Consider the following 13189-nt stretch of genomic DNA (forward strand, 5'->3'; position numbering starts at 1 on the left):
CAAAATGCATGAAATTGAATAAATGTGAACAATGGTGAAGGCTGTCTCTTACCTGTCTCAGTTCAATTTGTATAATAACTGGCTTCTTCAAATTGGCAACATCTTTACCAAGGACAACAGCTGAGAGTATTGGACCAACAATCATGGAAGCGTTTAATTCGTCTAGTGTTTGTGACTGGAACAATCTGTTGTCGTTGTATCCAATAAAACTTACTTTTGTATCTGCAAATGGAAAAAACGCATTCTTGTAGTTGTCTGTTCAATGGTGTGGATTGTGTGTGGGGGTGGGTGTGTTGTGTCGTGTGTGTGAGGGAATTGGGTGGGGGGTGTTGGGGTCTGTTGCTGTCTGTGTCTAAAATGCTCATTTTCTTTTGAAATTATAATTATCTGCATCTTTTGTTGTCCCGGTATAGTTTGGGCACTAGGGTTGTGCACCAGCTACGGTAGCCACCAAACATATCGCTTACTTGTACCGCCGACTACCTTCGTGCAAACAATGTATGGCAAGAGCGGCTAAATCCCATATGTCTTTGCGAGTAGATCTGAGATGGCGTCATTTGACGTCACGCTAATCTGCATCGTTACTGCACATTGCAAGTCGGTGTGACGTCAAATGAGGACATCTCAGGTCTACTCCCAAAGGCTTATGGGATTTATCGAAAATGTCAATTTGATGTTCTGTATCATATTTTCATAAATAAAACAGGAGAGATGGGCTCCTCAATTCGAGTTCTGAGAAAATAATTGACACCCTTCTACCGGCACAAGAATCACAGTATAGAAAATAAATACGCCTCCCGCAAAAGGAGTCTTGTTTTACCTTCACAGCTATATTGTAAATATATCGGTACCCATTTATACACCTGGACATGAGTCAAAACCCGTACCATTGCAGCACTGTGCCCTCACCAGTGTAATGTAAAATAAATTAATGCTTACCATAGCTTTCTCCGCTTTGATAGAACGCATCCTTTGGCAATTGAATATAACTTCCAATGATTTGGTCCTCTGTGTTCACATCATTTGGATCAAAACTTCGATTGCTATCCTCACCAAATCCGTCATAGGTTTGTTTAATACCAAATTCGATACCACCTCTATCTTGTGTCTCACTAACGACGACACCCATAACAGCAATGTTGGGCTTAACGGAACTCAAGTTTCCATACGTCTCAATAGTGTAGGTGACTTGTTTCTCAAACGATCTGATTATTTTAGATGATGCATTTGCAGATTCCTGGTCATCTGATGATATATTCGCAGACAGAATACTGTTGATGGCTTTGATGACACTTTCTGTGACCTAAAGTGAAATAAACATTGTCATAATTGTAGACAACACTGGCAGTTTCATTTTAAACTTATCTTTTCATTTAAAAACAGTCACTTTAAATTACTAAAGACATAATCCGAAAGACGACATTGAAGATATGCCTGGTGCCCACGTGCTTATATGACTCTTTTTTCCTGTCTGCATCCAACTACGTACGATTACTGATAGTATTAGTAAAAAAAAAAAAAAAAAATCGTAAATTAATATCAGATCAACAGATCAAAAACCTTCGTCGTTATGAACAAAACATTAGTTTAGTGCACACCAAAATACCTTTTGGGACTATATAATTCTTCATCATGTTTTGTATCAAGTGTCTTTTTGAAACAATAGAAAGAACATCATTTTACAGTGACAGCCTTTTATTGAAAAGCCCCCACATTTCTTAATGTCAGTAATTGAAACACCTGTGACACGACAATATTTATATTAATTGTTTGAATGGCTCGCGCTCGGAGCGTGGAAGTAAGAAAAAATACCTACATTTGGTGAAGACGAGTGAACTTGAACGATGTTATCAAAAATTGTCTGTACAACAGCAATGTCAACCTTTTCTGAATTCGTGTTGGACTCCTCTATAGCTCTTGCAAGTGCGTCTGTAATTTCTTGCACGTTCCCTTCAGTCACTGGTATCTTTAAACGATATAATGATAAAAACGCATTCAAAATGCTAGTCGATTTCACATTATTTTTATGTTACCTACAGAAGGTGTGAATTATCCTTTATGCATACATCACTTTTGTTCTGAAATCGACCAAAATTGCAGAGAGCTTTATTGCCATAAAAAAAAATTCGTATTCAAATGTTATTGTATGTATAACGGATTGAAAAACTTGATTGTGATAAAGTATCAGGTGGTACATTATATGTACCAGCTTGAACTCAAATTTGTTTCTTTTCTTGAATCGTTTGCTTTCTCAGTGAGATAATTTTGAGGTCTTACGAGCTATACTGAATTTATTGTGTACGGGTGTCTTTATAATAATCCATATTAAGCACGGGTGGTAACTTTTTGCAACCTCAACAAAATTCACAAATATCCTATATACCTGCCTGATAATATGTTTGGATCTATTCGTAGGGCCAAAATAAATTAACAAACTGTAGCAAAGAAATAGCTCACTAACCTTAGACAAATCTTCTACTCTTGTCCTTTGTTCCATTCCGCAATCATTTATTGTAAAGTTGGCCCAGTGTCCTTCATAAGTGCAATTTCTTTCGGCAAGTGCCAAATTTCCTTTGTATAAAATAGAAAATGCATGTGTCGGAAACGCCAAAATATTCCGATTTTCATGAAATGAAAGTCAATTTGATCCAAAATTTCTTCCCACTATAGAATTTGTGTATTTCATAACATAGAACATGGATTTATTCTCCGAGCTGTATCTATTGTTCTGCACCACGCCTATTAAGGAATTTTGGAACAAACTGACTTCCGGTAGAGAAACCAAAGGCCACTTATTGTTTGTCCTCTCCCAGCCAGTTTAGCACCCAAATGAAGAATAGTTTCACCATTCAGAATGAGTTGTCACCTGGGTAATATTAACTAACTACCTTATCTTATCTTACGAGAGAGCAAACAAATTTTAAAGCCTTTTTTCATTAAACCCTGAGCGTTTCATTTTCATATCTGACCCTGCATTGCTGGAAAGTCTGTTAAATCACAATTTGTTGGTCTGTTATTAAAGTGCATTGGTTGGATAATTATCAGTCTTCTGAACGTTGTTCTCAGGTTCTTCTTGTTAACCAACATTTCATTTCAGAAAAGGTGACAACGGTGATGATAATTTGCACTTGTATATAGAATAGTCTTCTTCTCGCAGGTGTTGAATATATGAACCCGATTTACTCGATACATGCATTGTTGGCTAAACTCTCGATGAAACGCGGTCTCCATGTTTCGATTGGTGCAGCAGCCATTGCTACACTGCCCGTCTATATTTCTATATCTTATACCGAGGTAGAAATAAGGATCGATATATAATCTCTACTCCATCTATAATAATATTTGCCATTGCACAAGCGAAAATGAAATAGGGCTGATAAAGGAGATGCTAAAAGGGCCCCTCACTGCTTCTTATGCCCCTGCTTGTTACACAAATATTCGATATTCAGTATGTTTCAACGAATGCTTGTTGCATCGAATCCGCCCCTCGATTAATAATAATACACCTGTACCTACTTCAAGCTGGTGTAGAACGAGTTATACACGTTGCCGACTCTTTTACGTTCTTACCCGTTTCTACTTCCGATTCGAGTCAAATACAGCACTATATTTGTGGCCTATTTTCCCTCAAATTGCCAAAATATTACAATTTATTAAAAAGATTAGGATTTAGTTATGTTTGGCAGAACAGGATAATATTTTTTAAATCTAAAACATCGGGAGTATAGTATCACCATCACCAGCTCCATCAGCTCTACCCCCATGCACCAGCATGCTCAACTAGACTCACCCTTCTAAGTGGTACGGTATGCATATGTGATAACAAAATTTAATTTAGGGGATCTAGTATGTTCTTTTATAGGTATTTACTCCATAAAATATACTAAAAGCTACTCTTTAAAACATACTTACGGTTTTCCGTGTTCACAGGACATCTTTCAATTGATTCAACTATCGCCGTTCCAGCATGGGTTATTGGCCATGAGACTTGATTTCTCTTTAAACCATTGGTGTTAATTGTTTCTTTAATTTCTGCACAGGTCACTGTGAAAAATAAAAACAAAATTCATAAAATGAGATTTAAAAAACACTTTATGTCCTCTTTGGCAAATGTGATCGTGAGAGAACGAACCCGGATGAGATGATTGTGGATAAAATGCTCAATATGTTGTGGCATCCGGCAAGAGCCCAAAATAGGCAGGATGAATATGAATGAGCAACATATCTGATCCACAAAGAATAAAATATTGTTCTGTTTCTTTATCTTTCCTACTCCCGCATCCACGCCTGTAGCGCGCACTTTACTCATGTTAATATTCCTGACATCAAACCCTACAGAAGTGCATGAGATGGATATGGAACCAGAATTTTTTTTAATTTCCGAGATCAGCGTCATTTACTTGCGTTACCTCACATAATTTATATCGTTAAGGTTACGCTTCCTCACAGACTTATCATTGCCTTGAAGTTGCAGTCACAGTTTGTCCGGCAATTCTTTTTGTTGACACATTTTGAACTGGCTCAGCTTGGCCATTCTATAACATACGAATATATTCTTATTTACGATATTATTACATTTTTCTTTTTTACTTGGGGGGCCAATTATGCACCAAAGCCTGCAACAAGCGAGTCTTACCAGGAGGACAGCCAATTACTTCAAAGCGTAGTGTTACCCATGACTGTTCCCATTCTGTTGGTATGATGCGCAGGTACCTTGCGTTTATTGGCTCAGGAAACGTGATATTAACAACAGAATATAGATCGGTGTTGGCCTGAAATGTCTGGATTGAATGGATAGGTAGATAATGCATTATACCGTAATAGTCAATTAATTAACACACATCCATATACATAACACATGTAGTAAATCACACAAATCACGCACGTAGGTACGTACGCACGTCCTGCCTTAACGCAAACCAAAACCATTATGCAGGGTGTCCCTGAAAGAACTGTATCGTCGGAAACTTAATTGTTTGGGTATTTTGACGTCACAACTAAACATGTCTAAATAGCTGGTGTGGTTGAGGAATAAGTCAGATATCACGTACTTTTTGAAATTTGACAATATTTAATAACCACACCATTCTTGAAATAAGAATTTTACGACACTCCCTCATTGTCATCTGTATTCATCAGCGCATGAGCCGTCTATTGTCATTGATAGATATTTTGACTCCGTGGAACGGATTGAAAATGAGGTAGTGTCGTAAAATTCCTTTATTTCAAAAACGTAATGGTCAATTGTCAAAATTCAAAAAGTATGTGATAGCTGATTTATTCCTCAACTACATCAGTTATTTAGTTATGTTTCGTTTATGTCTTAAAATACCCATAAAAATCAGTTCCCAACAATACAGTTCCTTCAGAGATACCCTGGTGCGAGGGTGGGTCAGAGGTTGTGAAAGGTATTTTTGTACCAATTGATTTAGTGGAACGTTGTCATGGTTGTATAATAATAATCAGATATCTAGTGCCTTTGTTTTCCATCTGACATATTCTGATAACAATATTTTATTAACAGATTTGTGCTGGGAGTCACAGAAAAAAACTCACACTGAGCTTAACAAGCTGTGGCCCCCTCATGATAAAAAGTATTTGATACAACACCTGTAGTAATCTAAAAGAAGGAGAGACTTGGAGACTTGGCTCGATGTAATTGTTGAATGTTATTTATATGTGTGGTACCCAATTAGTTTGCTGTCTACCGTGACGACAAGAAATGTGGTCATGGTGATTGGTGAGTGATAATTTCATAACGTTATTTTAATTTTCAGAGAACGTTTGCTACTAATAAACCTTGTAAACCAGGTGTTTTAATTTATTCAGCTCAATGCTGGTGATAGTTTGAAATGAGTTAAGATCCTGCTGTGCGATAAGGAGATTTGTGTCGTCCAATGTAAGAGAAAGGTGTAAGTGAATGTTGTGCTTGTGTTTGTGACATCATTAATGTAGATGTGGAAAAGGAAGGGTCCCAAGATGGTTCCTTGAGTGACTCCGTAGGTAAGTGGTTTGAGTGTAGAAGATGCTTTTAACAAATTGTTGCCACTAGTTAGATATTTTAATGAACCATTGTAGTGCAGTTACAATGCAGTGCAGGGTTCAAGTTTAGTAATGAGAATGTCGAATGCCTTTAAAATATCTCAAAATATGCCAAGTGCATGATGTTTTTTGATCAGTGCTTCATTGATTTTTGTTCAAGTATCATGTGGGTACTGTGATTGCTTCGGAAACCATAGTGTGTTTGTTAATGAAGGGAATCAGGCGGGTGTAAGACTCTTAAAATGTAGGAATGTAGATAATGTTCCACGTTTTTATTTGGGGGGGGGGTATTTTTGTTGTTTTTGTTTTTGTTTTTAACAGGAAGAGCGTGATTGAGTTTGTTTCTTGTTCGGTTTGTATTTCTCTTGTTTAATTGGCTTATGTAATTTACGGGCTGTAGGCTATTAGTGAGAAATATGCAAGACAGAGAACGTTTCATTTAGCAAGCTGTCTATACTGTCTTTTTAATTGCAACACAACATCTAAAAATATTTAAAAATTGAAAATATGCAATTGCTACATTCTCTATAGCCGGCAATTTTGAGACATTGACGACCATTTAATTACTGAACTCGGCAAATAGGAAAGAAAACCATTGTCACCTCTGAAAATGCACCTTCTGATTTTTTTTTGGTCATTATAATGTACTTAATGTAATAGAATTCACAATGGAATCGCGCACATGAGAGTGAAGAGAGTTCAAGAGAACACACAGAGATCAATTTAAAAATGTGGTGACTCGATCCGTCTTTCATGTGCAGATTTAAAGTATACAATGGTATATAACAACGCACTGTTTCACGTGCTTACCTTAATAGATCCAGTCTCATCTGTAATGAACGTCAGCGAATCCTTTAAATCCCCACTTTGTATCTGCAACCGTGTTACCCAGTCGGGCCATTTGTCTATTGAACCTCCCTGTGTTTGTATACCGGTTATAATGGCATTTTCTTCAAAGTCAACTTGAATCCATGGATAAATTGGATCTACTTTACCCCAACATTTATTGGCATTGTTCAGTCTGCCTTCTTTTGGAGCATTATCGTCGGTGTATTCAGATGCTGTAATCTGTTCGTCTCGTATTAACCCGTTTTCCATGCCGAGAGGTCCTGTTGCAGGACAGTCTGCACCTGTAATATATATCGATCGACAATAATTTAAATTCAATATAAGAGTTTCACTGTTTGGGTTTAGGACATTTTAGGTTAGTGTAATTAGGGGTATAGTTCGGTTGGGGTTAGTGTCAGTGTTATGATTAGAGTTAAGTTTATGATTTTAGTTTTAGGGTCAGGATTAGATTAGGGCTCAGGTTATAGGTTATATGGTTTATAATGTCCTTTATAGTGCTGCAAAATAGTACAAATATTGTGCATTTTACCGGAAAAGCACATAAATTGGCACAGATGTAGCTCTTGATATACTTAACAAATTTAGTTCAAAGGCCAAATTTATTTATTTCGAATATGACGGGAAAAGGTCATATAACATCCACGCACCCATGAAACCCCAAAGCACATTATGCAGTCCTCTCGTCCATCCTAAAGATAAACACGAGCCCCACATTTCTACGGATGTCATGTACTCTATGCCGTGTCACAACTGTGATCTTACATACATAGATGAAACTTGTAGAAAATTCGGTAAGCCCTTAGACGAACATTGAACTGATGCGGAGGAAGTCACTACCACTATCCGCACTAGAGCCAACAGGAAAGCTTCGCACTCAACCATCAATAAATATGCGATATCTGATCATGTTATGGACATTTAATCATATCATCAATTGGGAGGAGGCAAAGATTGTCGGGAAAAGAGTGATAAATACACAAGATGGATAAAGGAGCCTACCACCATCAGAAAGCAAGGCACCGCAATGAACGGAAACGAGGGCCAATATAATGTGTGTCATATCTTTGACGACCTGTTGATCAGGGGTGCAAATTGTAGTTTCTTCCTCAGGAGCAAAGTTTTTAGGCTCAAGATTTCCTCAATCATACCAGACATAAAATAGCTTTATTCTGCACTTCAAAAGATAATAATTTGGAGCAACATAAGTCTTTGAGCTTCAAAAAAGGCTGTATCTGTACAATGTGCGCGTGTAGCGCGCAAAAGTTTGGTATTTTACACTAGTTTGGGGTCAATTTTGGTTAGACGCAGGCTCCTTTCCCCTTTTTTGCCCTCCCCATTTCCTCTATCATTTTTTGCCAGAGGGAGCACAATTTGTTCAGTGCTTTATGGTTCTTCTTTTTGAATTTCCTCAACATTTTCCAGGTCGTCCTCTCCTCACTGCATGCCATTAGTATTGATACACTGAATTCCTTCATGACTTTTATTCTCATAAAATCCTCATTGCCGCATCTCTATAAATTTCCTCAGATATGATTGCCGCCTCTCAATAAATTTCCTCAGTTATGTACCCAGTGTTTTCACCTGCCTTCACCCAACTTTTTTCTTGTTATATTACATTGAATATCTCCTCTCTGGTGATGAATTGTAAATTTCCTCATATGCATTATATCCCATTTCCATATACACCAACACTTTCCTCTTTTTGCTATTATTTCTTGAACAATCATGTGAATTTCTCCAAATTTTGCACAGCCAGTATCTTGAGGTTTCCTCTCTTCCATTCAGTAGCTTCACTGCCTCACAGCCCTCTTTGCTGAGATCTGTTTCCTATACGTAATCTTCTACCTCACTCCTCTTCTTTTTCTTTTCCTCTTCCTCTCCTCTTTTTCCCTCTTCCTCTCCTCTTTTCTTTTCTTCTCCCTCCCTCTTTTTTCCTCTTTTTCTTTTTTTTCTTCCCAATGCATTATTTCCTCAATCTTGACTGTCATTTCCTAGGAGCGGTGCTCCCCGCTCCCGCACAATTTGCATCCCTGCGTAGTGTTGATGGAGTAATCGCCTGGCAACTCCGTTGCCGAACAGCGATCAACAAAAGCTGTCTAACGATCATCAAATTAACAGTAGCATTGAGAAAAGTAGTTATCGAAACGTCTGCACGTACGTCTGTTTAACCTGGACTAGCATATGAAAATATAGTTTTATGGATGGAATAGTCCTGATGAATTTATTCAAGAATACTGCCCGGGGAATACTGATGCTGAAAATTATCATCCTGAAACTAATACTTGAGACCGAAATCTTTATAAGTGGAAAACATTCAACATTCTATTCTTCAATGATACTCGTGCTGGTGTTTAAAACTAAAACTAAAATGTTTTACACATACCTCCATCACATGCATATTCGGACTCAAAATATGATTTGAATTTATCCGCACAGGGGTCACCAAAACTTTCTGTAAGGTTTGTTAGAGCACATGTTGGTTTTCCAGTACAAGTCTGTTGAACATCCATTGAAACATCCTTTGAACAGGCTGGGAAGTAAGCTTCTCCTGTGGCTCCACAATGAGCATACTCGCTCTCTTTTACTGTTCCAAATACAGCTGACAGAATCGTTATATTTCCAGTGTCACAATGTAAAGGCTCATTTTTGCTTTCACATAAAATCCAACTACGCGTTCTATTTTCTGAATCGCTTCCTGTAGTAAAGCAAACGATGTCGTACACAATCAAATAACAATACTAAATAACATAATTTGCAAATGTCCTTGTGTACAAATCCAAACGTTTTTCGGTAAAGATCTTAAACATACCCCAATGACGGTTCGTACTACACCGTAGTATTTTCTCAAATTGACTGATCAACTCTCACACTCTTCGTCTGTTTCCTGTTGGAACTTGACGTTGGTGGCGTTTTGGAGTGGAACAATTGGTCATGAATATGGGGTAGGAAGTGGTTGCCCTCGTTTCGGTTAAAAGTGTTGGCCCAGTTTGCCGAATCAAGATGGCTTCCTTAATGTGTCTTCGTTTCCCGGCTTCGTTTCCTGTTTTGTTCTTTGTCTCTGATTTTTGCGTCTTCCCAACCAATTACGTGGTTTTCCTCTGCTACATGGTCTGTTATGGCTGATTTGTTTACCTCTCCTGTGACAGAGGCCTTTCTCTGGGATCTTGTGAACGCCTTATTAGAGGCTTTGTCAGCTTCGGTCTTATGTTCTTTTAGGCGTGTTCCGAATACCCTCGTCGTCAAGTACCAACAGGAAACAGACGAGGAGTGTGAGAGTTGATGAGTGAATTTGAGAAAGTACTACGGTGTAGTACGAAACATCATTGAGGTATGTTTAAGATAGATCTTTATACCGAAATACTTTTGGATTTGGACACAAGAACATTTTGCAAATTATGAATTATGAACTATCCTGATGAATTTATTTACGAATACTAAATAACGTTTTAAAAAGCAGCCCTTGTCTGTGGTAGATATTTTTCTATAACCTTTACAACTATAATTTGATCATTATTTGATTGGGTACGATAGCTTCAGAACTATTAATCCTGTTCATTATGTTATCATAAAAAGAAAGGTGGTTTACTGACATTTTAAAAGTTTATTGGACTGGACAACATATTTTAAAACTCAAAGCTCGACCAATACATTTGTATTGTATTGTATTGTATTGTATTGTATTGTATTGTATTGTATTGTATTGTATTGTATATCCTTCATTCATAGGAACGGTTTCTATACCATTATGCGTACGCTGAAAATTTCACAATTATTAATAAATGAATACAAAAATAAAATTAAACAATTGTTGACAACATAAGCAAATAACTGTTGGGTCATAAAACTATGCAAATGCTGATAAAATGAATTTACCCAACTCTGTGTAAAATGACTTAGCAACAGGATTGTGCGTTCCTTTCATCAACAACTGCTCGGTATCATAGTTACACAACGTTGAGTAAAGTGTTGAGTATTTTTACTCAACCTTTATGAAGTTTGTCTAGATTGATCAATACAGATCAGGCTTGATAATGTACGTGTTTCGTTTATTATTTCTTTCGATCGTTAAATCCTTGAAATTGTATAAAATGTCAATATCATATCATAAATAAATATATATATTAAAAGTCAATATCCAATCAAATCTGAATGTGATGACTAAGAGATTCATTAGGCGGAGGCGTCGTATTTAGCGTTAGCTTTGGATATTTAATTATTTCCTTTATTTTTCACCCACCTAATGTGTCTCAACCTGATAAATATTCTACGACATGAAAGTACAACTAGTATCTGTTATAAATGAACCGATTTTAAGTTCATACTACTAAACCCCTCCCCTTGAGCGCTTTTATATAAACTATATTACATACCATTGCATAAATATTTCACCTCCAAACCATATGTATATACACCAAAGCAAGGATCTCCCTCAAAGAAGGTATCATTGACCATGAAAGTGCATTCATTGCTGTCACCACAAAATTGACGCACAACGTCTAATGAGTTCTTGGGTTGACAGTGTGCTAACGAAATTGAACTATCATGAAGGTCAACACACTTGCCCGGCTTTGGAAGTGTTTTGTATTCTGCAGATATCCACCTCAAAGTTTGGTCTCTCGAACATTTTACATGTACTGTTTCACCTTCACATCTCAACTCATCCGCAATTTGAAGACAACTGTTTCCCAGTAACAGTACTCGAGACGTCCGAACCGGCGGAGATTGGGTCGTTTCCATACATTCGTCTTGACTTGTTGATATAGTGGCTGAAAATAATTCAGAATTGAGTGACTTCTTAAATAAGTTCAAACAAAAATACTCAACATAGCAAAACAAATGGGAAACGGTAGTTGCGAATGTCAATGCTAGAAGCACTTTCGTAAGCTAGTTATTTATTAACTATTTATTTATTTATTTATTTATTTATTTATTTATTTATTTATTTATTTATTTATTTATTTATTTATTTATTTATGTATTTATTTATTTATTTATTTATTTATTTATTTATTTATTTATTTATTTATTTATTTATTTATTTATTTATTTATTTATTTATTTATTTATTTATTTATTTATAACATTTGGCACAAGGCCAGGCAGATCCAATATTGATTACACAATAAATTGAAGGATTGCCCTTACATTAAAATCAGAAACATTACTAGAAAATACATATAATCAATACACAATAAAATAAAACAAAACATAAATTATGTGAACTGGTTAGAGAGGTGGGACTGGATGGCCAATTTGAAGGCCTGGAGGAAGAAGCATTGACAATAGCTTCAGGAGATAATTCCAGATGGAGGAGGCAAACGGATAAAATGATCTCTGGGACAATGAAAGCCGGCGGAAAGGAACTTGAACAGCGCGGGAATTGAGGTTTCGTAGACCGGGTCTGGGATGAGACTGGAAAGGGTTGGGAGAAGAACAAAGATTGGCAAAGATTTTATATAAGTGACACAGAGAAGCAACATCACGACGCTTACTAAGAAGAGGCAGGTCGGAATCCAATAGAAGGTAAGGGTTATGTTCAGAGGATGCCAAGTAGTACAACCATACTCCAGAATGGGGCGAACCAAGGCCAAGTACAAAGAACGACGGATGCTGAAGGGGGCTGATTGGAAAGATCTATGAATGAAGCCGATGATTTTGCGAGCTTTTCTGCATATGTTATCAATGTGAAGATTCCAAGAAAACTATGAACATAATTCATCAGAATGATACCAAACAAAAGCATATTCACTAGAACTTAAAAAACGAAAAACAACAAGTTTGTCATCATGCTTTTTATAATTGTGCCTTCTTAAATTAAACGATTATTTTTGTTGAACCATGAAATATTAGTCTGTCTGTTTTACTTCAAATTGTTTGATTCTGATGCGTATTTCTCAACTTATGTCAGACACAATTAATTCCCCGGGCGGTAATTTTAATGGGACACCCTGTATAAGACACCCGTGTTCGTCCGCGGTGTTCAAAATTTAAATTCCAAATGTGTCCAAATTCAAATGTGTGCCCAAAATGTGTTCAAATTGTATTCCTCACATATACACAACACAAAGATGCATGCTCAAACACTGTTTAATACTAAATCAGGTGCAACGGGCGTCGGTTTTCATCAGTGTAAACAGAGTCATTTTCTTACCTGTCTCGGTGAAGCTGTCTATGCTGCTGTAGTAATCAAACGCATTTTGCCCCCGAACTGATATTACTGTAACGTACCAAGTCAACAATATCCAACAGATCCGGAACATCATTCTCAAAATCAAGGTATTATTATCTATTATGATTG

General features: G+C 36.8%; 2 protein-coding genes across 3 annotated transcripts in view; both read right to left on the bottom strand.

Moving 5' to 3' along the window:
* LOC140153243 (adhesion G-protein coupled receptor G2-like) overlaps positions 1-221 on the bottom strand; it is a 33764-nt gene extending 33543 nt beyond the window's left edge. For both annotated transcript variants that reach the window (XM_072175941.1, XM_072175940.1), the window contains exon 1: positions 53-221. In XM_072175941.1, coding sequence (XP_072032042.1) covers positions 53-145 — 93 coding nt within the window. In that variant the 5' untranslated portion in view covers positions 146-221. The remainder of the gene's footprint in view (positions 1-52) is intronic.
* Positions 222-928: 707 nt separating this feature from the next.
* On the bottom strand, positions 929-11648 carry LOC140152244 (uncharacterized). The gene is made up of 8 exons (XM_072174546.1): positions 11262-11648; positions 9275-9586; positions 6853-7172; positions 4637-4781; positions 3913-4044; positions 2462-2571; positions 1817-1966; positions 929-1303 (listed from the first exon to the last, which is right to left on the bottom strand). Exons 1-8 carry the CDS (start codon positions 11626-11628, stop codon positions 929-931), a joined length of 1911 nt encoding a protein of 636 aa, XP_072030647.1. The 5' UTR covers positions 11629-11648.
* Positions 11649-13189: the final 1541 nt, after the last annotated feature.

Source organism: Amphiura filiformis, chromosome 5 (assembly GCF_039555335.1).
Source record: "Amphiura filiformis chromosome 5, Afil_fr2py, whole genome shotgun sequence".
Lineage (NCBI taxonomy): Eukaryota > Metazoa > Echinodermata > Ophiuroidea > Amphilepidida > Amphiuridae > Amphiura > Amphiura filiformis.

Excerpts from the sequence above, each read along its gene's own strand:
- LOC140152244 (XM_072174546.1), bottom strand. The coding sequence starts at position 11,628 with ATGGAAACGACCCAATCTCCGCCGGTTCGGACGTCTCGAGTACTGTTA. Across the intron at positions 4,782-6,852 it reads ATGAGACTGGATCTATTAAG|ACATTTCAGGCCAACACCGA; the intron begins GTAAGCACGTGA and ends CATTCAATCCAG. Across the intron at positions 1,304-1,816 it reads TTCACTCGTCTTCACCAAAT|GTCACAGAAAGTGTCATCAA; the intron begins GTAGGTATTTTT and ends ATTTCACTTTAG.